Source organism: Drosophila busckii, chromosome X, assembly GCF_011750605.1.
Source record: "Drosophila busckii strain San Diego stock center, stock number 13000-0081.31 chromosome X, ASM1175060v1, whole genome shotgun sequence".
In the NCBI taxonomy this organism is placed as follows: Eukaryota; Metazoa; Arthropoda; class Insecta; order Diptera; family Drosophilidae; genus Drosophila; species Drosophila busckii.
The window spans coordinates 7,637,586-7,661,585 of record NC_046608.1 but is presented as its reverse complement, the minus strand read 5'-3'; the positions used below and the strand labels follow the sequence as shown (position 1 = coordinate 7,661,585).

Genomic DNA, 24,000 nt, shown 5'->3' with positions numbered 1-24,000 from the left:
TTATATGTTTGTATGTATGTTGTGTGTATTTATATAATATATAATCTATATGTATACATATGTGTATGTATGTATATATATGTGTGTGTGTGTCTGTGTTTGCTCGCTGCTATTGCCCTGAACAAGTTGCAACTTTGCTCAGTTATTTTTGTTGTTATTTTTTTTGCATTTTTTTTCTCCTATTTATATTACTTTTATACTTAGTTTATTTATGCAAAACAGAAAATTGCATAGTTTCATAATTTTTTCTGGTTTGTTTGTTTTCCTGCTCCTTCTATTCATATTTTTATTTAATTTTTTTTTGTATATATTTATATAAATAATTTGTTTTGTTTTCTATTTTGTTATTGTTGCTTTTCTTTAACTCATTAAAAAATTGCGCCAATAAATAAAAGTAGAAGGCTGTGTTTCTTCGGATTTTTGTTTTGATTTTGATCCACGCTTCATTCAATTCGGGGCTCGGACAAGTTAAAAAAAAATATATATTGAAGGCGCTACTTGCTGACTTAAGACTCCTTTTAACTACAAGCGAGCGAGGGAGAAAGATTTATAGATATAGAATTGGAGAGAGACTTTTTGACTGGGGCAGCTAAAGCGAGAAAGAGCGAAAGAGAAAGAGAGAGAGATAGCGTAGATAGCAAAGGATATAGTTCATTAATTAATTTCAACATACATACATATACATATGCCTATATACGTGTACATTTGTACATATGGTACGCGCTTGATTAGAAGGAAGGCGAAGTGGGGTTTTGTAGAGACACAAGCGAGAAAACAACAAAAATAAAAAAAAAATATAGACACACACACAAAATTAAAGGAATTTGCATTTCCTCTTCTTGGATGGCTCTGGCGGCTCCAGTGCTGCCAATATGGCCTCATCGAAAACATTTTTCAGGCCCTTCTGTGTGAGAGCCGAGCACTCCACATATTTGACCGCCTTCAGCTCTTTGGCCAGCTTCTCTCCCTGCTCCGATGTGATGGGCTTTTGCTTATTCTTGGCCAGCTTCTCCAGTGTGCTTGTCTCATCGCGCAAATCGATCTGTGTGCCAACCAGCAAAAATGGCGTCTTCTGACAATGGTGCGTTATCTCGGGCACCCACTGTAAATGAAACAGACAAAACAGACGCTTGGTAAACTCAACAGGCTTGAGCAAGTTCAATGCTTACCTTCTCCTTGACGTTCTCAAACGAACTGGGACTGACCACCGAGAAGCACACGAGGAACACATCCGTCTGTGGATAGGACAATGGACGCAGTCTATCGTAATCCTCCTGACCGGCCGTGTCGAACAATCCCAGTGTGTACGGCTCGCCGCCAATCATCACTGTCACCGCATAATTATCAAATACAGTTGGCACATACTCCGATGGAAATTTGTTGGTTGTGTACGATATCAGCAGGCACGTCTTTCCCACGGCGCCATCTCCGACAACCACACACTTGATGGTCTGCATAACGGAATCACTTCGAACAAAAACTCTGCAAGCAAGATAATATACAAATGCATTACGGTTTATCATATTTGTTTTTGCAATTTATTCATTTCCTGTTCAATACAATCTCTCTGCTTGTGCAAATAAACTATGAAATTGCCATAAGGAATCCGCACAAAGCTTCACCCATAAGCGCACTGTTTGCACATACATATGTACACAAAAGATCCTTGCCCGGCCAAGTGCAGCTGGGTCGTAAGGTTAAGGGTGGTTGTGGGTGTGTTAGCTGCTGCAGGGTGCAGCATTCTTTATTGATATATACATAGCATATAAATAGAGCTGCTGGCAGCATCGAGACGCAACATTGTCATTTAATTTCCTTTTATTTTCGCTCAACTATTGTCTTATCTACATAAGTACATACATAAATGTATGGATAGGCATACATGCAGAACTTTGAACACACACACACACACACACACTTACATAAAGGCACAAACACAAATGCAGCCGGGCCGCCGGCTCCCTTTTTTATAATTGTATGCGTATATATGTAAGAACATATATTGCTAGTGGAGCATAAGCAGAGTGCCACAGGCACTGGGCGATGACTCAAGCTGTGTGTGTGTGCGTGCATTACAAAGAAGAAAAAACACACAGCACACAGACACATTAGCACGCACGCACACACTGACACAAAGTAGATAAGCCCCGCAGTCAGTTCTAATATGAAATATGCAGTTGCCCTCCTATACCGCCTCCACCACCTATAAAGCGGCTACATCGACGACAACACAACAACAACACCTCACGTTGACAGTGCCTATCTGTGTGCGTGTGTTGTGTCTGTGTGTGTGTACACATACATATATGCACATATATTTTTATACGCACACTAGCTTATGTGTCAATGGCCACTTGTAATTATGGTTTTGGTGAATTTATAAATGTAGTTTTTTCGCTGCTGCAGCCAGTCAATATGCTAATTTATTTTGACACAAATGCATGACAGTACAAACATTTACACATAAGACACTCACACACACACTCGAATGCACGCGATATGTTCATAAATGTAATGTTTTGCGCCGCCCACATATGCACATACCATATCAGACATACAAGTTTCTAATTATTGGAAAGCCTAAATTCGGCTTTGTGCAAATTAAATGCACGTATTCGAATTAAATTGAACTAACGTTGAACGTTTTATTTTTTACAAACACGAAACACACACACACAGGCACACACGTAGAAGAGAGCAACAGCAGACACACAAGCAGCCTAAAGTCGAATCCAAAAAAGCAGTCATCATTAACAATTTTTCGTCACTTTTCACTACAGAATTTTCTCTTTCTTTACGCAGGCATTTGTATGTTGATAATTTGCATTTGAACAACAACTTGTGTACACAATTTTACTTACAACTGATTTGTAAATGTAACAGTTAACAATAAATAAGTTTTTTTTTGTCTGGGATGGGCGTCAATTCGTGTAGAAAACTATTATTTTTCTTTTGTGTGTTTCGTTTCGTTCTCTCCAGGCAATAGTAAGTATGCGTGCGAATGACGAAGCACAGAGTTGCCACTGCGACGATAAAGTCGCGATTTGACGTTTACAAATGGCAGCACTATGCATCTGCAATACTGCCACCCTGCTGAAATGCAATCGAGCAGCTACAGAGCAGAGCACAAGAATAACAGAGCAGCCACAAAACTAGACAAGCAATATTTGCGTGTCAGCCATTAGAAACACAAACAAGGGATGTGGACATAGAAATGGAAGAGTTTATGAAAACAAGGTGTGGTTTCTAAACGTAGTAGCTAAGTAATAGTTGGATTTAAATTATGGATATAGTGAACACCTGGTACCCAGAACAAAATTTTTCAGTGACCTGCACTTTATTCGTATTCAAGTTAAAAATGCATTTCATATTGCGCTGGAAATATTTTAATAACATTCCAAATTGTAATTTATAGAAAACGGAGCCGTGAGGATGATATACATTGTGATTCCACGCCACTGTCTAAACGTATCAACAATTTGCATTTAAATTATGATGATGGGAATAGCAGCAGCAGCAGCAGCTGCAGTATCCCAGGGCTTATCAATGACAACAATAACTATATACTACCTACGACACCAGCTGGCAGTAGTGGTGATGGATCATCCGATAGCACCACATATGAATATAGTCCGGAATTGAATGCAGATCAAAACCCATATTACTATGAGAAAAACAAAATGTTATACGACCTGCATGTTGAGCGTGTAAAACGTATCAATCAGTAACTTCAAGTGATATTACGCAGTTAACTGAAGTTGAAGTATATACGTTACTTTAACAACAAACATCAAAATAACTCATGGATATATAGATTAAAAAAAAACAGTAATTTTATACAATATTCACCATGTTTGCCTTGTGCACTCACAAAAACGCAATTTTCACAAAAGCAATACGATAGTGATAGTGCCAATAATTCAAAGAAAAATCTCAGGTGGAATTAGTATACCAATCGTTAAGTTGCTCACATTCATTTCGAACAATTACTCTTAGCTAGTTTATTCAAGAAATTGCTACTAAATGTGATCGATATAATATAAAAGGTTTTGTAATTCAGCTAATGTAATAGAACATTAAACTTAAAAACGCATCAATCCTGAGTATATGTATATAAAGTTAAGAACGCAATATGCATCTGTCATCTGTTCATAATCATATTTATAGTGCATGTTTGAATTTATTATTACGAAATCTTATTTGTTTGTCAAATTGTGGTGCATCCGTTCATGTAAAATTTCTTTAACGCTAATACAATCAAATATATATTTTTAGGCAATGTAGTTTTAATAAGTCACGTGAAGTATGAATACTGCTAATAAAGTATTACAACTCAATCAAACGAACAGCGCAAGGGTTTTCTGTTGGTTTTAAATATTTATTGAAATAAAGCAATCGATCGCAGCATATTGAAAATATACACTGTGCAACGCTATTGTTTATTTCAAACTTGACAGCAACAATAATAACAAGGCTTGGTTGTGCTCTTGCTCCCGCTCTCGTGCTGTTAAGCGCTCTCTTTTACTCATTGATACGCGCATTCACAATTCTCACTGACACATGTAGTCTCACACACAGGCGCACACTGTGCACAGCAACACACAAGCACACACACGATTCATTCTTTGTTGTTGCTATTTATACGTGCGTATTTCAATTGAAACAATTTAAAAAAATGTTGCAATAGTTGTGATTAAATGTTAGTTATAATATTAAATTAAGTGCCTACAAGTGCCAGTGCAGTATTTACAGTTATTAAATGGTGCATTATGATGTTGTGTGTGAATGTAAGTGTGCGAATGATGGAATGGCAACGCAACAAGTAAAACCTAATAATAAATAAATACATATGCATATGTATGTATATAGATAAATGTACATACATATGCTTGCACAAGCAGACAAACAATATACATACATACATACATCACAACAACTAAGCAACACAATATTAGCAACAAATAATAATGAGCCCCTTTGGTTCAAAGAAGAACCGCTCATTGCCGGTACGCGTGAGCACCTTTGATTCGGAGCTGGAGTTTGAATTGGAGCCGCGCGCCACTGGCCAAGAGCTCTTTGATCTCGTTTGCCGCACAATTGGTTTGCGTGAATCGTGGTACTTTGGACTGCAATATGTCGACACGCGCAACAATGTCTCCTGGCTCAAAATGGACAAAAAGGTCAAGGATCAGCATGTTGGCATACATACGAATAACAGCATATATGTGTTTAGTTTCTATGCCAAGTTCTTTCCAGAGAATGTGAGCGAGGAACTGATACAGGAGATCACACAGCATTTGTTCTTTCTGCAAGTAAAGCAGAGCATACTCTCCATGGACATCTACTGCCGTCCAGAGGCATCAGTGCTGTTGGCCTCGTATGCGGTGCACGTGCAATACGGTCCGTACGACTACGAGACCTATAAGGACGGCATGCTGGCGGGTGGCGAGCTGTTGCCCAAGGGCGTCACCGATCAGTACCAGATGACGCCCGAAATGTGGGAGGAGCGCATCAAAACTTGGTAAAAGCAAATTATATACAAATTATATTGTACATTTTTAAAAGGTTCTACTCTTGCTGCTTAGGTATATGGATCATGAGCCAATGACACGTGATGAAGTGGAAATGGAGTATCTGAAAATCGCACAGGATCTGGATATGTATGGCGTTAACTATTTTACTATTACAAATAAGAACAAAACCAAATTGTGGCTGGGCGTAACGGCCGTGGGACTTAACATCTACGATGAACGCGACAAGCTAACCCCAAAGACAACGTTCCAATGGAACGAGATACGACACGTTAGTTTCGATGACAAGAAATTCACGATACGTCTAGTAGATGCCAAAGTGTCGAATTTTATATTCTACTCGCAGGACTTGCACATTAATAAGATGGTAATATATAATAACAAAATATATGTATGCAAATGTAATGAAAACGATTTGGATTACAGATACTCGACTTGTGCAAGGGCAATCACGATCTGTATATGCGACGACGCAAGCCTGATACTATGGAAATACAACAGATGAAGGCGCAGTCCAAGGAGGAAAAGCAGCGTCGGCAGATCGAGCGTAAGAAGTTCATACGTGAGAAAAAGCTGCGCGAGAAGGCGGAGCATGAGCGTTACGAGCTGGAGAAGCGTTTGGAGCACCTGCAGGACGAGATGCGTATGGCAAGCGATGCGTTGGTGAGTTCAAATAAACTATGTGCATGGCTGTTTCGGGTGTTAACTTTGCTTTTGCTTTGCATCCGCAGCGGCGCTCGGAAGAGACTAAGGAGCTTTACTTTGAGAAGAGTCGCGTCAACGAGGAGCAAATGCAGCTAACCGAATGCAAGGCCAATCACTTCAAGACCGAAATGGATCGGCTGCGCGAGCATCAGATGAAAGTGGAACGCGAGAAACATGATCTGGAGAAGAAAATACGCGATGCCGACTTTTATGTGCTGCAGCTGACCGTGGAGAAGGACAAACGTGAGGCGGAAACTGAAAAGTTAAAGAAGGAGCTCATCTGTGCCAAAATGGCGGAGCGCGAAGCCACCGCACGCTTGCTAAGTTTTCTCAATAGCGGTCGCAAATCCTCGACGGACAGTTTACTCACCGCCTCCGCCGTTTCGCAGGCGAATGTAAATACAGCAGCCAGCATCGCAGCCATAAGCACACCATCGCTAACGACAAGCAGCTCCACCAACGACATGGAAACCGCTGCCGGTGCTGAGCTAACGACTGCAGCAGCACATTACATGGTCATGGGCGACAATTCGAGCGGCATTTCCGACGACTTTGAGCCCAAGGAGTTTATACTGACCGACAATGAAATGGAGCAGATAACAAACGAAATGGAGCGCAACCACATGGAGTATTTGCGTAAATCCAAAAAGCAAGTGCAAAACCAATTGCAAACGCTGCGCAGCGAAATTGCGCCGCATAAAATCGAAGAGAATCAAAGCAATCTGGATATACTGAGCGAGGCGCAGATTAAGGCTGGCGAGAACAAATATTCAACGCTCAAGAAACTAAAGTCCGGTTCGACCAAGGCGCGTGTGGCCTTCTTTGAGGAGCTTTGACCACAAGACTCCCAGCTCCATTCACTGTATGCTGTACTATATTTATGTATAACTGTATCCTGTATCTGTATCTGTAACTCAACCTTATCAACCATGTCAGTAGCTCTAAGCACATCTTGTGGCATTTTGCGAACGCGTCCACACTTCAACTAAATGCAGATTATAACTCACAATATGCACCAACCTGTTGGCCTTAGGCTGCTGCTTGATATTAACAATTTAAACTTTGTTAAAAGCCAACATCAAACGTTCTTGTTCAAAAGCAAATAAAAACTATTTTATGCAAAAAAAGTTATTATTTGACATAAAATTATATAGATTTCTTTATGCTGGTTTAATCGCAATTAAATCTTTAAGAATTTCAATTCCCCAAGCGTTCTGCACCAAGAACAAATCAGTTTATTTCTCAAACTCAATAAATATGATTAGAGTAGCTTAGTCGGATACTTGGATTTGCTGTCCTGCTCTAAGCTATGATTTATACTTTTGCCATTGAAGAAAACCAATTTTGTTAAATATTTTTTTTTTTGTGATTAACCCTTGGGTATACATTTTTTATTTTGCATGTTTTTTGTTTCTTTAAATTAAAACAAGTGACCATTTACATACGTTTGTTTGTTCTTCTATTTCAAATAAGTAACGATAGTTGCTTTTTATTTATACCATTTGTTGTTTTTCTGGTGTTCCTATGTCGGCGGCTCTTTAGCTTCAACGTAACCTAAGCATATATGTAAGTATACTATGTATGTGTGTGAAATGTTTATGATTTTTTCTTCTTTTTTTGTGGAACGTGCACCATTTATTTTTGCCCCTCAACCGCCGCCGACACACACATAATTAATAGTTAGCACAAAAAAATAATGATAGCTAAATTAAACATATTTTTTTCTGTTCTTTTTTCGTTTTGTTTGTTTGTTTTTTTTTTTTTTGGTAGTAAGGAATTTCAAATAGTTACGTCTTTTTTTCTTGTTGTTTGTTGATTCTTTATAACACCATGGAATATTTGAATATATAATATATATTTTATATATTTTTGTTTCTGTTTTATATACACATTTATGCACATACATATTTGTAAAGTGACTGGTTTGATTTAAACGTTTGTTTTGTAGAATATAAAATAAAAAGCTCAAGTTTTTCTTGCATTCATATAGCATCCAATGTGAAGATTGATCGGAGCGGGAATAATCCCAACGCCCAATCGCTTAACATTTACAACAAAATACACAAGATTTTGTTCAAGTTCTTAACCCTGACTAAAAGCCTTATGTTTAGTTATAAATTATATATGCATGTATATAGCATATAGTATGCACATACACACACACACACACATATACAAAACTACACATGCATGTAGTTGTTGTTTTTTTTTTTAAAGAAAGGTGTAGGAAAAACATTTTATGTACTAATAGCAAAAAAAAAAATAAAAAGTTTCTGCATATATTAAACAGTTTTGTACATTATATACATAAAAATATATATGTACGTATGCATGTATTATAAACAAAAGTACAATGAAAATTTTAAACCACACCTGCTAAAAGAATTCTTGGGTTGTTAATATACTTTTGTCGTAGACTGTGTTTTGTTGTCTAGTGTAACTTATAGGACTCTAGCTAAGGCTTAAACCACTGCTCCAGCTATATATGATATATGTAAATATATACATATATTTATTTTTATTGTGTGTGTGTGTGTGAGCGTGTGTGTGTGTGTTTTTATAAAGGTTTGGTGTCGAGGTTTATCAGCTAAACAGCAACGTTGACTTTTGACTGTTGCACGGGCGCTTTCCCCTCTCTTTCTCTCTCTCTCTCTCTTTTTCCTGCTTTGCACTCTTACTCTCTGCACCCGGAGCCTGGACTGCTGAGAGCACAGAGCTGTGAGAAGAGCAGACGACGACGACGACGGCGACGGCGGTTTGAACATTTTGTTATAGCAGATAATATTTAAATTGTTGTATATATGCATATGCATATATATTATTAGACACACAACACACACACACAAACACAAACACACACACAATATTTGCGTTTGGCGTGTACGAGAGGCAGACGCCTTAACAGCGTTAACTTAGGGATAACTGATTCAGCGACAGCAGACGCTCCACTGCAGCATTGATGTCTCCAAACGTAGCAATCAGCGCTGTAAAATATTGAATATTAAAATATTTATATGTTACATAAATGCATTGACGCCTTACCCTGCAAATTGGCCTCGCGATTGGCGAATCCCATGGCCGATAGCTGCTCTAGCTGAGATTGATAGCGCACCTCCGGCGGCTGCGTGCTGTCAGTATTGTTGGACATGCCATTGAGCATGCGCATCATGAAATCATTAAAAAGCTGGGCATTGGGTCCACCTCCTGGCGCTAAGTTTGGTCCGCCTGGGTTAGTTGTTCTTAGCGGCGCTGCTCCATTATTGGGCGAGGTATTGTTGGTGGTGGCCGTGGTGCCATCGCCGCTGGCTGGATCTGCGCTGGTACTATTGCCTACACCGGGTGGCGGCGGCGGTATGCCCAGTGTGCCCACCAGGCTGGGCGCAGCGGTGCGCAGCTGTTCCATGCCCTGCTGTATTTGTAGTATGGCATTTAGTGCCTCCGGATTGGTGAGCATGTTCATCACATCGGGATTCTGCATTTGGGCCATAAACTGTGGCATCATTTGGCGTACCTGATCCTGCAGCTGCGGATTGTTTGAGAGCAACGGACTGCTGCTGAGAAGACGCGATGCCATATCCGGATCCTGTGACATGGACTCCATCATGGAGCGCGTATAGGGCGCATTCAATAGATTCTGCATTAGCGATGGATTGTCTGCCATTTGCTGGAGCAAGCTGCGCATGGCCGGTGTGTTGAGCACATTTGCCGGTGGCTGATCGCCGCCATGACTATTGTTGGTTTGGCCAGCAGCAGCGCTGCCTAAGCCTAAGCCGGCTAAGCCACCCAAGCCGCCGGCGACGCCAGTTGTGCCGCTGCGATTGCCACTGCCGCCCCAGGGGTTGGGGAGCGGATTGCGATTCTCAGTACCTTGCTGTGGATTGGCAGCATTGGCACCGCCTCCCTCGACTAGGCCAGCAAAGGGATTGCGGCCGAAGGACTCTGTGGCGGCATTCATCATAGGCTCTTGGATGTCGCGATAGATGCGCTGCAATGCACTGTAGCCACCAGGCACCGACTCCAGATTGGACATGGCGCGATCATGCGAACGCATCAGCTCCTGCAGCATCGAAGGATTGCGCGCCAACTCCATGGTCTGACGCAGCAGATCCGGATTGTTGAGCATATGCGATATTTCCGGATTGCGCTGCATCAGATCCTGCATTTGTGGATTGGATGTAATCAACTGACGCATTGTGTCCGGATTGTTCATCATCTGCTGCACCAGCGGATTGTCCATAAGTGAACGCAGCATATCGCCATTATTTAGAAGCTCATTCTGCATACGCGCCTGCAGATCCATAAACGTATTCGAGCCGGCACCCAGTGCCTCCATGCCGGCCAAGCCGCCAAACTGATTCAGACCGAATGGTGTTTGACGCACATCGGCCGGAGCACGTGCCGGCTGCTCATTGTTGCGTGTGGGCGCCTTGATTACCAAATGCACCGTCAGATTATCCTTTATGTTGTGCTGCTTGAGCGTGTCGGTGTCCTTCATGATTTTACCAGCGAATATAAGCACCAACTGTTCGGGCTCCGCCTCGAATTTTTGTGCTACCAAAATTTTGAACTGCAATGACAACAACAACAAATATGGTTAGTCAAAGAATACTCTAGATAGAGTTGCCCTCGCCCTCTAGTTTATTTCCAATAATTGTACTTTGCCATCCTGACGCATCAGAAAAAAAAGTACAAACACGTATGTACATGTGTATTAAATGCACTGTACCTTTCAATTATATGCATACACACAGTCACACACACACACATGCATGGATAGTCATGAAAATATACGTGGTCTTCCCACCCCTCTCTATTGACAGCGTTAGCCGCAATAATTATGCTTTATTAAGAGGGGGCTTCTCTCTCTCTCTCTCTCTCTGTCACTCTCCCGCTCTATCTCTATGTGCAAGTGCGCGCGACCGCATTATTTGCACTCGCGCCCTTTACTCACTTCTTTTATTCCAGAATCTTCATCGACTTCAACAGTTTTCTTGTCCTTTGGTGTTTTTACTACCACGTTGATGCGCTTACTACCGCCTTCGGCCATTTTGATGGTTTTTTATTTTTTGTGTTTTTTTGGTGTTTTTTTTTGTAGCACTAGTCCTGCCGTTTGTTAAATATTTTGTTTTCTGTTAGTGTTTAGCTCTTTTGGATTTATGTGCACAGCAATAGTTGAATTTTTACGTGCTTTAAACTAAATTATTTTCCATTTGATGAAAAGTAATTCGTCACTTTCTCACATACGAGACACTTACGCACACGAGCACACACATAAATATGTCACACACCAAGCAGTGTGGCCAAGACGATGCGCTGTTGAAAAAACCAATCGCAATTATTTCAGTATTTTACTGTAATCACATGCAAATTTAGATATTTTGCCCTACAATTAATTTGTGCTATATTTAATTTTGTGCCAATATTCAAAAATTTTATTCAATATTCAAACACTATTTTTAGTGATTACATTTGTTTTTAAGCAAACATATCGAGTAATAGGCGAGCGATAGTTTCTTTTTGGTATATTGAGTATTTCTTTTGCCACTGTCGCTGCTTTTGGTACGGTCACACAGTAAGTGAGTGTCGAAAATCTAAAGACTAAGCATTAACCATAGCGAACGGTTGGGTTTGGTAAATTTTTTTCGTAAACTGCTTGTAAAAAACGCAACAACAAACAAGAAAAGACGTTAAGTGAAACAAACAAATAGTTTTGAAAGCGATTTGTGGTAGTTAGGTTAGCTAATTTGCTAGCAAACAGTATTAAAAGAAAACGATTTGAATCAAAATGCCATAAAATCAGTTCTTGGAATTTGGTAACATATATAAACGGTTTCCGAGAATTACCAATACAGTGCCAACAAGTGCCCAGGTATTTTCTTACGAACAGCAAGGTGTGTACTCGTTCAAAGCCTCCTGTGTGTGTGCTGCTTTTTCCACATAAATCAAAGAACTACTATATAATTATGGTTTTAATATAAATGTATGTAATGATTTGTAAATTACAGATGCATAGGCTTAAGACAAGTGCAAGTTCCTTCATGCTGCTACTGGGCCTGCTTGGTATATGCCTGTGCAGCGTGCCAGCGCTGGGCGTACCGAGCACACCCGGCTGGGTGGTACCGGACCGAGTGGAATTAAAGATCGGCAGTGATCTTAACATAAGTTGCACCATCAACAAAGCCTACTTTGTTGCGCCCATAACCAACGAGACCTGCGATGTATCCCAGCTCTATTTCAAGGCCATCCTACTAGACGGCGAAATCATGTACCATCAGAACCATTCGTACGTCAGACGCATCAACGACACAACCATATTGCTGACCGCACGATCGCTGCAGGAACAGGAGGGCACATATCTGTGCATGTGCGGCACGAACGGCATGGTTAGCTCGCGCGTCTTTGTGGGCACTCCGCCCCAGTTGGTGACGGACTTTAACTGCACCAGCTACAACTACGACTACATGTTCTGCAACTTCACCATGCCACGCAATAGCATCATTACCAAACACAATGTCAGCTTTGCCACAGACAATCATACCAATTACCGCTATTTCATCGACTGCAACTTTGATGCCTCGCCGCTGATCAACTGCAACATTACGGGCGAGAAATACAAACGCTATGCGGAGTTTTTTGAGTTTCGCTTGGACATTAACAATAGTTTGGGCCACCTGCAACAGCTTATACATGTAAACAATATGGAACGCATGATATTGGCACGTCCTGGCTTCGACCTGACCGTTATAAATACCACCGCCAGCAGCAGATGCATCTCCTTTAAGATGCCACGTCGCAGTAACTTTCTGGGCGGAGTGCTCTGGCAGGTGCATGTCATACCCGAAAATTTCCCCCAAGTACAGGTTCCCACATTGTCCAACAGCTCCACGGGCATACGCGACACACTCTGCCTCACCGAGCTGATCTATGCCGGCTACAATTATCGACTGGAGCTGCGCGTGCGCAACAACATTACCAAATCGCGCTGGAGTGAACCATTGATCTACAATTTTCGCACAGACCCAGAGCGCCCAAGACGCCCGCCGCGCGTCACCAACGGCAGCTTCTACGTCTATTCAACGGAAACGAAGCTCACCTTCTACTGGGAGCAACTGCAGCCGCATGAGCTGAATGGCGATGGCTTCCAGTATGTCATCAGCGAGTATCGCAAAAACGGATCCAGAGCGTAAGTTGCAATACTGGAACTACTAGTTTAGTCATAGTACTTCACAGAAATTACCAACACACAAATCAAATATCCACATCCATTCATAGTTACATACATATGGACATCATATGTGGGTAGATATTTCTGTTTAAAAGACAACAACAAGTGTTGATGCCCGAAGTCGACTTGGCAATACGCTGTAAATATTGTTGAGTTTAGATTTGAAGTGTAGGGCACAGCCGACTATGCATAACCCTGCAATAGTTTGAAAAGCTCAGAATGCAAATTATTTGTAATAGAAACGCCAATTGATAAATGCGCTCTAATCTTTGTTGCAACAAAGGGTATTCCAACATGGAACAATTGTCACAATTTATGAATTGATGCGTTTGTGTGCGTGTGTGTGTGTGTGTGTGTGTGTGTGTGCGCCACGTAATTAAGATAACAAAACAAGTAAACAAAATATACAATCTAGGCAAAGAATTCGGCATTCATACAAGTAGTTATAAATTCCAGCAGATATATATAGTATATGCATATATATGTGTATGTGTGCATATTATTTGCAAGCTATGTGTGTGTAGAATTTTCTTGAAATTTGTTTATTTTTAAAAATTCCTTGAATTGCTTTGCCCCATGCCTGGTGCGCCTCGCTCACGAATGAAAATTAATGCCCACATATGAACATACATATGTATATGTAGTATTTGTAGAAATAGCTTAATTTGTTGTAACGCAATATTTCCATGAAAATGCCTTTAATGTCAGAATTCAGCTTAAAAAGCAATCAGCAGCACCAGCAGCAGCAGCAGCAGCAGCAGCAGCAGCAGCAGCAGCAACGTTTCCGTTTATAGCGAAATTTTCAATTTAAAACAAAAAGTAATCCGAATTTTGAATAAAGCGCAATAGGGGCGAATGCGCAATGAGTTGCAGTTTGTGATATAAAATTGACCTAATTGTTTATTTATGTCCACAGCGACAGCTCAGAGGTGCTCGTCGAGTTAAACCTGGCCACCATACAGAACTGGACGAGAAGCACCAACTATGAGGTTTTCATACGCAGCAAGAATATTGCCGGAGAATCTGTGGAGGCAACTCGTCTGCTCATACCTGCGATTAGCAATGAGGACTCGCGTGTGCGTGTGCCCACCAAAATACGCAGCGAGTATCATGCGAGTAACACGAGCTACACGCTCAGCTGGACAGCGCCGGAGAATACGAGCGGCTTGCTCAACTATACGGTCTACTGGTGCAAGAAGCTGCCGGCGGTGCAGTCCATGTGCAATGGCTCCATACAGTTCGTGCAGGTGGCACGGGATCAGCTGCACTATACGACCAGCAGCTATCCGATTGGCATCAATTTGGCCGTATCCGCCAATTATGCGGAGCACAATACGGGCATGCATTGGATGATTTGCTCACGCGACGGCACCGACGACTTGGCCATCATTAAGCCCAGCATTGAGGAGGTGACCAACACATCGCTGACTGTCAAATGGTCCACACACGTTTGCCCAGCCATTCTACGTGGCTATGAGCTCACCTATTGTCAGCGTGTGCTCAAGCAGCCGGATAATTGCACCACCAAGGTGCTCGACCCCGATGCCGTAGACTACACCATCGGCGGCCTGGAGCCCTACACCCACTACAGCGTCAAGATGAACATGTATTCCCAGACCACACATAGCAAAAATAGCGATGAGCTGATCAATCAAACGGCCGAAGCGGCGCCCTCGCCGCCGCGTCAGCTCGAGTACGCCGAGCTGAGCAACTCGAGCGTGCAGCTGAGCTGGCTGCCACCGCTGAAGTTCAATGGCAAATTGCGCTCCTACCAGGGCCGCTTCATCAATCTGCTAACCAATCAGACGGATTACTTCCGTCTGCCCGGCTCACAGGACGATGATCTCGACCAGCCGATTGTCTACGAGCTGCGCAATCTGAGCGCCTATACCCACTACAGCGTCAGCATACGTGCCATCACCCTCTATGGCTCCGAGCCGAGCAATGACATCAACTTCCAAACGGCCGTGGGCGGTAAGTAGAAAAATTCTTTAAATTTATGATTTATCATTCCATTCAACTGTCTATATATATCTAACGGTTCTTTACTGCTTGCAGTGCCGTCGACGCCGAAGTTGCAAGTGCAGAGCACGCCACAGTCCACAGTGCTGGCCTGGGTAGCGCCAGAGTTGCCCGCCGGACGACTGGAGTACTATGAGGTGGCGCTTAGCGAGCTGAACGACAACAACACATTGGTCTGGCGCAAGCTCAGCACCATTGCCACCGTTCCCAACGGCAATCTGAGCTGCAAGATGATCACACAGACCTGCACGCCGCAGTACCGTTTCCACTACCAGGTGCGTGCGGTCAACGTGGAGCCGCTAGCAATATCCGACACCGACTCCGAGTACCAGTCCTTCTCCTCCGTCTGGGCGGGCGACATTGGTTCGCAGCTGTGCCAGCCGCTGCAGCCATTGAGTGGCGCCCAGTGGCAGCAGCTGCAGCTCTATGAGAACATGACGCTCTATCGGCTGCACAAGTCCGCCTGGTCCACCTACGAGGTCAGCTGCTCGCCGGATACGACACGTGCCAAGGCCATACTGAACAGCCTGGAGGTGATCATAGCCATTATTGTGGTGGGCGTGGCATGCAACATGCTGTACCGCAAGGTGCGCAAAATGTCCGATATTGATCTGGTGCTGCCGCCGGGCATTATGGAGAACCTAAAGAATCCCGACAAGGGCGCTGGCATCGATGCCATGGGCAACGGCATGGGCATGGCCAGCGCCGTCAATGGCGGCATCATATGCACGCGTGTGGATGCCTCGCCCACCTGCTCGCCAATGTACTTGCCACATGACTTCGGCAGCGGCAATGAAAGCTCCAAGCTGCTGCTCGCCAACAGCTCGGGCGGTGGTCATGGCAACTGCATTGAACGCGATAGCTACGAGGATCAACAAGCGGGCATGGGCATGACGCTGCCGCCGGCCAGTTATATGTGCATGAGCCGCATGGCGAATGACGATGATGAGAGCCATGCCAACGCTACGGAGCTGCAGAGCACGCCACCCAGGGATCAGGAGCGCCAGCGAGAGCGAGAACGAGAACTGGAGCGTGAGCCGTCATCGGAGCTGCAGTCGTCGAAGCCAACGCAACCTAGCGCTGGCTATATAAAGCCCACACAGCTAAAGCACTGGTCACCCACCCAAACACCGCCCGCATCCATGGCCATGCCCATGAGCGGCTATGTGCCCGTTACGGCGCCCATGCTGCCCGCAGGCATGGCCATGCCTATGGGTGGCTATGTGCCTGTCCAGCTGCTGCAAGCACGCTCCGCAGCAACAGCCGCAACGCCAGTAGCAGTAGCACCACCACCAACAGCAACCAGCGCTGTTGCCTCCACGCCATTGAATCTGCTTAGCACTGGGAATTATGTGCAAGCCTCGGAGCTGCACAAGCTGAAGCCCCTGGCACCCACACTGGCGCCCACGCCAGCACCTGCGCCCACAGCCAACAGCTTTGGCTACACCTCCATGGAGCAACTGCAGCGCACTGGATTAATGAAGCCAACAGTTAACGCCGCCGGCGCTGCCGCCGCATCGCAGCCGACGTCGAGATTACAACCGAATATCAATGGTTATGTGACGCCGCAGGAGCTAAATGCCATTGCGCATAATCGTCACATGCTTTAAGCAACTGGACACGCCCCCACATTAAAGGCGTGCCCAAGACAATTGCCTAAGTAAATGAATTTTGTATGATTTATTTGCTAAAAGAAACCGCAGCTACTCTTTGCCTTCCACACACACACACCCATACAAGTGCATCCTTTCGCCTTATTTGTATAATGCATAAACACACACACACACATGCACCCACACACACACACACACACACTAAGATTAATTGTTCACACTTTATAGTTTTCTTTTTTTACGTTTCTTTTTTTTTGTTTTTATTACCCACACACACGCACACACATGCGCACATACGCAGACAGAGGCAGACATATGTATGCATATGTGTATATGAGTCGCAACTGAGCTATTGATCGATGACGTCATCGATAATAAGGCCTTTGTTATCAGTACATTCGCTTTTACTAAGAATTTCAAAGATGAGTACATGTCATTATTATTGATCAGTGTCTGTAGAACAACAATAATATATTCATTAAAGCTAATTAATCATATTATTGCATTTTAATTGACACTTGAAGCAAAACTCTTTCGAACTTAATTATAATATTTATATGTATGTATGCCACAGCTTGCCCATATATTATGTATTTATATATGTTTCTCTGTTCTGTATGGCAATGTGCTGCACTTTATACTTGTTAAGGAAAAAGAAGAAAACTTTATACACACACACACACACACACACACACACAGACACATTTAATTTTAATGCTCTCTTAGTTAATAACAAGATTTTTAACTGTAATACTTGATAAGTGAACTGATTTTGAGCTTACATACATATGTATACCTACTATATACATACTATATATGCCTATATATACACATATTATATATACGTATATATACAAAATGAAACTATTCTTAGTTTTACTCTAGATATACACATAACTTTATAAATATACATACATGTAAATTATTTTAAATAATGTATTAAATATTTTTGAAATTCAAAAAATTAAAGTTTTCAAATATTTTTCACACGAACACACACACGCACACTAATGATCAATGTACATATGTATGTATATCAGTTCCAAGAATAATTGTTCCAAGAACTTTTTCATATAATCATACATACATGTACATATGTATGTACGAAAAAGTTCTTGGAACAATTATTCTTGGAACTGATATACATTGATAATTGATAATTGTATATACTGATAATTGTAATTTCCGAGTTATTAATATTAAATAATAATAACTCGGAAATTACAATTCTGTCAATTCCAATCAGATTGTATTGGTAGCTTGATTTACAAAAATACTTACATACATATGTATGTATTGAGTAAAGCCCTATGGGTATTTACCCCGAGGTAATTCGCAGAAAGATGTATTCCGACCACAGCTTCTTATGAACCTTAATTCATAAGAAAAGTGTGGAAGTTTCAGGAACTACCAGATTTGTGTCCAAACTCCAGAGCTTTGACTATATTAATAATTTGAAAAAGATTCTGGGGTTTTTCATTTCATAATCTATACTAGCATAATATTTTGATATATGTATGTACATGTATAATTTAAAGTCCTATGTTATCAAATTATGTATGTATAATTTATAAAAAATCAACATCAGCATCACTCACGCTCAGTGCCAAACCAGCAGGCGTACGATTGAAACATCAGAGTTGAAATAACGCATTCAAATATTATATATATATATAGTATAGTCTTTATATATGTATGTGCAAATGGCTTATCGCAAAATGTGTAAGCATAGGCGGAACAATTGTTGGTTGATACCACTACTGGCTGTGTGGCTTGTGAGCTCACAGCGCGGTTTCGAGGTGAACGGAGACAGCGTGGACCAGCGCTTTGAGCTGACCACCTCCAGGGCAGGACTGCGCGTGGGCGACAGCTATAACATAACCTGTCGAGCGAGAAGTGCAAAAGATCTGGCGGATACCTGCAACGGCAATGTGAGCACTCTGAGCATTGTGCGCAGCGATAAGCCACACGCGAAGCTGACTGTCCACATTATCAATGAGACGGCCGTATATTATGAGAAGAGGCATGCCGAGGCGAAGGCTCCGCTGCTATATTGGTTCAAGTGCAATTGCCATGGTCAAAATGTGGCCAATTCCAAATTTGCAGTGGGTGTGCCCATCTCCATTGACAATCTGAACTGCAGCTTCAATGACTTACTGCTGAATGCCACGCTCAACTGCAGCTTTGACAGACAGAAGGCGATCGATGAAGTGGATCCTGAGACGAAATTTCAGCTGGAGTACGCTGGCCAGCGATATGACTGTCAGAAGGATGTGGTCAACGAAAGCCTCACCCGCGAGCTGTGCGTTGTGCCCGCCGCTAATTTCATAAAATTTCAGCAAAGATATCAGCTGAAGCTGCATATGTTAGATATGCTGGGCAACCAATCGTATGACTTTGAGCGGTCCCGCGCCGAGTTGATACTGCTGCCGCGTCCGCAAGCTCTGAGCTCCAGTCGCAATGAGAACGGCACGATCTGTGTGCGTTGGAAGGACCCACAGCTTACCAATCATATACTCTACACAATGGAGTGGCAACTCCGGCTGCAGAGTCAATCGCTAGCGGACGCTGACCAGTTGCAGCCCAAGAGCAACTACACGGTGACAAAGCTGACAGAGACTCTCCTAGAGATCTGCCTGCATCACATACCTCTGGCCTATCACAATTATACGTTGCATGTGCAGCGTCGCTATGAGCATAGCAAGGCCCGATGGAGTCCGTCAGTGGGGTACAGCTTTCGCTCAGCGGCCACTGCTCCGAAGCGTCCACCGCTGGTCTGGCCAGACGGCTTTCAGTTGCAGCAGGAGCAAAATCAGCAGCAGCTGCGCGTATTCTGGCAGCAGCTGCAGCCGGCGGAATACAATGGGCCTGACTTTGGTTATGAGCTCAACATTAGCGACAGTCAGGGACAATTGGTTAGTCAGCCACAAGTGGAGTGGCAAGCCAATATGGCCATTATAAGGCAGCTGAAGAAGACCAGCAGCGGACCGTACATGCTGCACATCTGGAGTCGCAATGCAGAGGGCAGATCGCCGCAGAGCAGCAAGCTGCATATACCTGGCAGCTGGGAGCAGGCGGAGCAGCGTATGCCGAGTCAGTTGCGCCTGCATAAGGATAAACACGCACCGAGCCTAACATGGGATGCGCCCAAGCACCATGATCAGCTCCAGGGCTACATGCTCTTCTGGTGTGCATCGAATGTAACGCAGCGCAATCGGTGCAATGACACAGTGGCCATTGGGGCGAAACAACTGCCGTTGCAGCCAGCGGCGTATGTAAATGACTCACGCCTGTTGGATGACTCCTATGAATGGGCAGTGGCGGCCCGCTATAGTGGCAGTGAGCTGAGTGGTGGCACTGCTTGGCTGGAGTGGGATCGCAGCGGGCGGTCGCACGATCAGCTGAATTACCGCACCTTACAGGGCATAGTGGCGCTGCTGGTGCTGGGCTGTTGCTTTTATTTTGGATTCCAGCGCTATGAGAAGATGAAAAGCATTGAAGTGGTCCTGCCAGAGGGCATACTTCAAGACCAGCGGGAGCTTAAATCAAGCATTGTTTGCTTTCCCCGCATCACTGGCTATACCCAAGCGCTGACGTCCGTTGCGCCCATACAGCCAGCAGTGCTGTCGACGGAGATGGGAACAGAAGTGCTGACGAAGATGGAGCTGGAGCTGGAGCTAGCAGAAAAGTCGCTGTTATTGCCAGCCGCCGTAACTGATTGTGGCCAATATACTAGCATGCTGCCATTAAAAACAACGCAGCTGCAAAGCTCCGGCTATGTGCAATTGCCACCAATACGTAGGACTCCATAGTTAATGAGATTTGAATTAAACTTAAGCTTGTGATTAAGTTAAATGCTATTATTAGGTATATATATATTTATAAAAACAAACAAGAAAACTTTTGATTTTCGAAAAACAAATGGAAAAATAGTGTGACCAGCTCTGATAAAACTGAACGAGCCTTTGAGCTACTGAACGAACAACTGAACAAGGTACTGAGGTATTGCAGTTCGATTGCTCTTTTCAACGAGCAGCTGTATCGAACTAGTTCTGAACTCTGCTCAGTATACAAATTACAGTAGAGAGATATATTAAAACATATTTTTGCTGAAGCCGAATCATAAGAAAACAAGAGCCAATTTCAGAATAAAAGTGCCATTGCGGCAACAGGAAAAAGAGCCAGTTTTATTATGAACGACTCGATGCAACTCTACTGCCGGCAACAAATTGCAATTGCAATTTAACAATTACGTGGTCCAGAGCAGCTGCCAGCGTCTGGGTTAGCGTAAAACTAACAGCATGGATTATCAGTACTACGACGACCAATACTACGCAGATGATGATGCCGGCGACGAGGATGTGGAGGATGAGGAGGACTATGGCGAGGCAGTGTTAATGCAGACAAGCGTAAAGCAACGCTTGATGGACAGCTACAATGCCTGTGTGCTGCCCTCGCTTAGCCAAGTGGCCAGCTATATAACACCGCTGCTGTTTGGCTGTCTGCTCTGCCGGTTGCTCTGCATGCTCTATGCGCGACGCCAACGCCTAACAACCAATCAGCAGCAGGCTAACAGCCTAAAGGTAGCGCCGCTGCATCTCATCAACCTATTTTGCGGCGCAGGCATGCTATATGCAACGCTCGGCGAGGATTTGCTGCTGCTATTTCTAGTGCTCAGCTTGGTGGGCTATGCGCTGCTACAGCTGGTGCGTCTGCGTCTGGCTGGCAGTCAGATGAGCGCCATTGCTATTGCAGTGCTAAGCATCGGCAGTCAGTTTGCCTACGAGCTGTGGCTGGTGGAGAAGCGCGGCAATTGGCCGCAGCTGCGCGGTCTGCAAATGGTGGCAAACATGAAGCTAATCTCACTGGGCTTTGACTTAACAGAAGCAACAACATCATCATCATCATCATCATCGTCGCAGGCGCAGCGCATGCCCAGCTTGCTGGCTTATATGGGCTATATATGCCAGCCGGCCAGCTGTGCGCTGGGTCCCTGGATAAGCTACAGACGCTATCTGGACTCGCTGTGCGCCAAGTCAATCTGGCTGCGTACGCTGTTCCAGCTGCTGCTAAACTTGCTGCTCTGTTTGCTGGCGCTCAGCGTGTCCAATTGCTTTGCGCCCGCGCTTAGCGAATTCCACCTGCCATCTGAAATGCTGCAGCGCCACTTCGGTTCGCAATGGCTGCACATGTATACGGGTTCGCTGAGCGTACGCAGCAGTCATTACTTCATCAGCTGGCTAAGTCAGGCGCTGATTGCAGCCGCCGGCCTGCAGCTGGACAGCGCGCAGCGCAGCGCACTGCTGGGCGAGCTGGTGACCCAAGCCTGGCACATTGAGTGGCCACGTTCGCTAAGCGCGCTGGTGCGCAGCTGGAACATGCCCATGCATGAGTGGCTCAAGCGCTATGTTTACGTTCATGCCGCTCCCAGTGACAGCGACTGCTGCAACAGGCCACGCTCGCGTCTGCGCACACTGATCGCTGTAGTGTGCACTTATGTGGTATCCTCGCTGTTGCACGGCATGGACTTTCGCATTTATGTGGTGCTGCTCTCGCTGGCCGTCTTTGCCGAAGGCGAGTCCATGCTGCGACGCCACTTGGCGCTGCTTTGCGATGCCTGCATCGCTGCTAATCCCTGCCGTGGCATGCTACGTTGCCACTATACACACTGCCCGGAGCGTCGTGGCTGGCGCTGCTTCAGCTCCTGGGTGGTAGAGCTTACGAATCTCGGCTTCAGGCTGCTGGCCATTGGACATCTGGCCTACCTGGGCGTAGTGCTGTTCAGCGAGACTTTCACCACCAGCGGCAGCGGCGGCGGCGGCGGCAGCCTGAGCGACGAACTGGGTTTCATTTATCATTGGTCAGCGGCCGGCTATCTGAGCCACTATGTGGGCCTCGGCATGTTTGTGCTGTATCTGTTCATATCCTAGAAACGAGTACGAGAACTATTGAAGACTGCCTAAGAGAGACTGGCGCCTATGGTCCATATACCATGTGATTTAACGACAATTTTTACTTAAAGCTGCCGCTACACAACAACAGCAGAACTGTGAATTTCCAATATTATATTTATATATATTACTACTATATATGTATGCATGTTTTTTATATATGTATGTAGCCGTATCGTATTCGTATCCATAACCGTATGTCCAAGCTGCTTTATGTGTATATTTATTTTTATATTCAGATTTTATGTGTAATGTGACGTTTGTACTTAAATAAAGATATGTGTAAACATTTTAACCAAAGCTACAAGACTTTTTTAATTAATTACATTGGCTAATGACGGATGGGTGAGTGTTCTCCATCGAAGGAGCATTCGAACAGTTCATTCGCCTGCCCCTTCTTCTAGTCCAAGGAGGACTCATTGTTTAATCTTCTGTCTAAGCGGAGCGCCTGATGTTCTTCTTGTACATTTAAGTCTAAACTATTTTATTTTCTATTCATATCTTAAAGATTTATATTGAAAAATAACTGAGCACCTTTTTATAAATTTTTTATGTTTTTTTATTGATGTTTTTTTTTTCTGTTTTTTTCATATTCAGTTTCCATTTTTTGTTGCTGTTTTTTGTTTGTTGTTTCGTTTCTCATTGAGACAAATATTTATAACAATATTTTAATTTCTACTGCAGTTTTTTGTTTTTATGTTTTATTTGTTTACACATTCGCATTTTGTTTTCGTTTATTGTTTGTTTTGTTGGTTGTTTTTTGCTTAAGTTTTAAATATTAAAATTACTACCTTAAAAATTATGCAATGACAATAAAAATATTTATTATTTATGCAACTGTACGGTTAGAGCTGCGTTAAAAAAAACGTTGCAGCTCTGTTGCCATCATTTTTATTCTTTTGCTCAAATGTGTTTCATTTTTATTTTTAATTTTAAATATTTACTATACCTCT

The 24,000-nt window shown here is 43.5% G+C and overlaps 6 protein-coding genes across 9 annotated transcripts; 4 read left to right on the top strand and 2 right to left on the bottom strand.

The window, feature by feature from the left end:
* Window positions 1-361: 361 nt before the first annotated feature.
* LOC108606457 (cdc42 homolog) lies at window positions 362-3,009 on the bottom strand. The gene is made up of 3 exons (XM_017996572.2): window positions 2,862-3,009; window positions 1,170-1,482; window positions 362-1,102 (listed from the first exon to the last, which is right to left on the bottom strand). Exons 2-3 carry the CDS (start codon window positions 1,455-1,457, stop codon window positions 815-817), a joined length of 576 nt encoding a protein of 191 aa, XP_017852061.1. The 5' UTR covers window positions 1,458-1,482; window positions 2,862-3,009; the 3' UTR covers window positions 362-814.
* A 94-nt stretch (window positions 3,010-3,103) lies between these two features.
* LOC108606458 lies at window positions 3,104-4,420 on the top strand. 2 transcript variants are annotated; one of them, XM_017996574.2, is made up of 2 exons: window positions 3,104-3,237; window positions 3,416-4,414. In XM_017996574.2, the coding sequence occupies exons 1-2, from the start codon at window positions 3,215-3,217 to the stop codon at window positions 3,726-3,728; spliced, it is 336 nt and encodes a 111-aa protein (XP_017852063.1). In that variant the 5' UTR covers window positions 3,104-3,214; the 3' UTR covers window positions 3,729-4,414. The 2 variants fall into 2 exon arrangements, with proteins under 2 accessions (XP_017852063.1, XP_017852062.1); XM_017996573.2 differs by lacking the exon at window positions 3,104-3,237 and adding an exon at window positions 3,248-3,351 and having other exon boundaries at window positions 3,416-4,420.
* A 258-nt stretch (window positions 4,421-4,678) lies between these two features.
* On the top strand, window positions 4,679-7,372 carry LOC108607153 (moesin/ezrin/radixin homolog 2). Of its 3 annotated transcripts, none has more exons than XM_017997799.2 (5): window positions 4,681-4,787; window positions 4,989-5,521; window positions 5,586-5,898; window positions 5,958-6,194; window positions 6,263-7,372. In XM_017997799.2, the coding sequence occupies exons 1-5, from the start codon at window positions 4,770-4,772 to the stop codon at window positions 7,070-7,072; spliced, it is 1,911 nt and encodes a 636-aa protein (XP_017853288.1). In that variant the 5' UTR covers window positions 4,681-4,769; the 3' UTR covers window positions 7,073-7,372. The 3 variants fall into 3 exon arrangements, with proteins under 3 accessions (XP_017853287.1, XP_017853288.1, XP_017853289.1); XM_017997800.2 differs by having other exon boundaries at window positions 4,992-5,521; window positions 6,263-7,371; XM_017997798.2 differs by having other exon boundaries at window positions 4,679-5,521; window positions 6,263-7,371.
* A 1,526-nt stretch (window positions 7,373-8,898) lies between these two features.
* Window positions 8,899-11,526, bottom strand: LOC108607232 (ubiquilin-1). The gene is made up of 3 exons (XM_017997909.2): window positions 11,188-11,526; window positions 9,279-10,803; window positions 8,899-9,220 (listed from the first exon to the last, which is right to left on the bottom strand). The coding sequence occupies exons 1-3, from the start codon at window positions 11,281-11,283 to the stop codon at window positions 9,144-9,146; spliced, it is 1,698 nt and encodes a 565-aa protein (XP_017853398.1). The 5' UTR covers window positions 11,284-11,526; the 3' UTR covers window positions 8,899-9,143.
* Window positions 11,527-11,962: 436 nt separating this feature from the next.
* LOC108606982 (cytokine receptor) lies at window positions 11,963-17,323 on the top strand. Its single transcript, XM_017997556.2, has 4 exons — window positions 11,963-12,127; window positions 12,242-13,419; window positions 14,378-15,435; window positions 15,520-17,323. Exons 2-4 carry the CDS (start codon window positions 12,242-12,244, stop codon window positions 17,091-17,093), a joined length of 3,810 nt encoding a protein of 1,269 aa, XP_017853045.1. The 5' UTR covers window positions 11,963-12,127; the 3' UTR covers window positions 17,094-17,323.
* Window positions 17,324-21,185: 3,862 nt separating this feature from the next.
* LOC108605628 (protein-serine O-palmitoleoyltransferase porcupine) lies at window positions 21,186-23,519 on the top strand. Its single transcript, XM_017995411.2, has one exon. The coding sequence runs from the start codon at window positions 21,398-21,400 to the stop codon at window positions 23,024-23,026; it is 1,629 nt and encodes a 542-aa protein (XP_017850900.1). The 5' UTR covers window positions 21,186-21,397; the 3' UTR covers window positions 23,027-23,519.
* Window positions 23,520-24,000: the final 481 nt, after the last annotated feature.

Bases quoted from the DNA above. Each gene is read 5' to 3' on its own strand.
- LOC108606458 (XM_017996573.2), top strand. From the start codon at position 3,284: ATGGATATAGTGAACACCTGGTACCCAGAACAAAATTTTTCAGTGACC. The intron at 3,352-3,415 runs GTTAAAAATGCA...TGTAATTTATAG, and splicing joins TGCACTTTATTCGTATTCAA to AAAACGGAGCCGTGAGGATG.
- LOC108605628 (XM_017995411.2), top strand. From the start codon at position 21,398: ATGGATTATCAGTACTACGACGACCAATACTACGCAGATGATGATGCC.
- LOC108606982 (XM_017997556.2), top strand. From the start codon at position 12,242: ATGCATAGGCTTAAGACAAGTGCAAGTTCCTTCATGCTGCTACTGGGC. The intron at 13,420-14,377 runs GTAAGTTGCAAT...TTATGTCCACAG, and splicing joins CGCAAAAACGGATCCAGAGC to CGACAGCTCAGAGGTGCTCG. The intron at 15,436-15,519 runs GTAAGTAGAAAA...TACTGCTTGCAG, and splicing joins CTTCCAAACGGCCGTGGGCG to TGCCGTCGACGCCGAAGTTG.
- LOC108607232 (XM_017997909.2), bottom strand. From the start codon at position 11,283: ATGGCCGAAGGCGGTAGTAAGCGCATCAACGTGGTAGTAAAAACACCA. The intron at 10,804-11,187 runs GTGAGTAAAGGG...TTGTCATTGCAG, and splicing joins AAGATTCTGGAATAAAAGAA to TTCAAAATTTTGGTAGCACA. The intron at 9,221-9,278 runs GTAAGGCGTCAA...AATATTTTACAG, and splicing joins TCGCGAGGCCAATTTGCAGG to CGCTGATTGCTACGTTTGGA.
- LOC108607153 (XM_017997798.2), top strand. From the start codon at position 4,968: ATGAGCCCCTTTGGTTCAAAGAAGAACCGCTCATTGCCGGTACGCGTG. The intron at 5,899-5,957 runs GTAATATATAAT...TTTGGATTACAG, and splicing joins ACTTGCACATTAATAAGATG to ATACTCGACTTGTGCAAGGG. The intron at 6,195-6,262 runs GTGAGTTCAAAT...TTGCATCCGCAG, and splicing joins GTATGGCAAGCGATGCGTTG to CGGCGCTCGGAAGAGACTAA.
- LOC108606457 (XM_017996572.2), bottom strand. From the start codon at position 1,457: ATGCAGACCATCAAGTGTGTGGTTGTCGGAGATGGCGCCGTGGGAAAG. The intron at 1,103-1,169 runs GTAAGCATTGAA...TTTCATTTACAG, and splicing joins TTGAGAACGTCAAGGAGAAG to TGGGTGCCCGAGATAACGCA.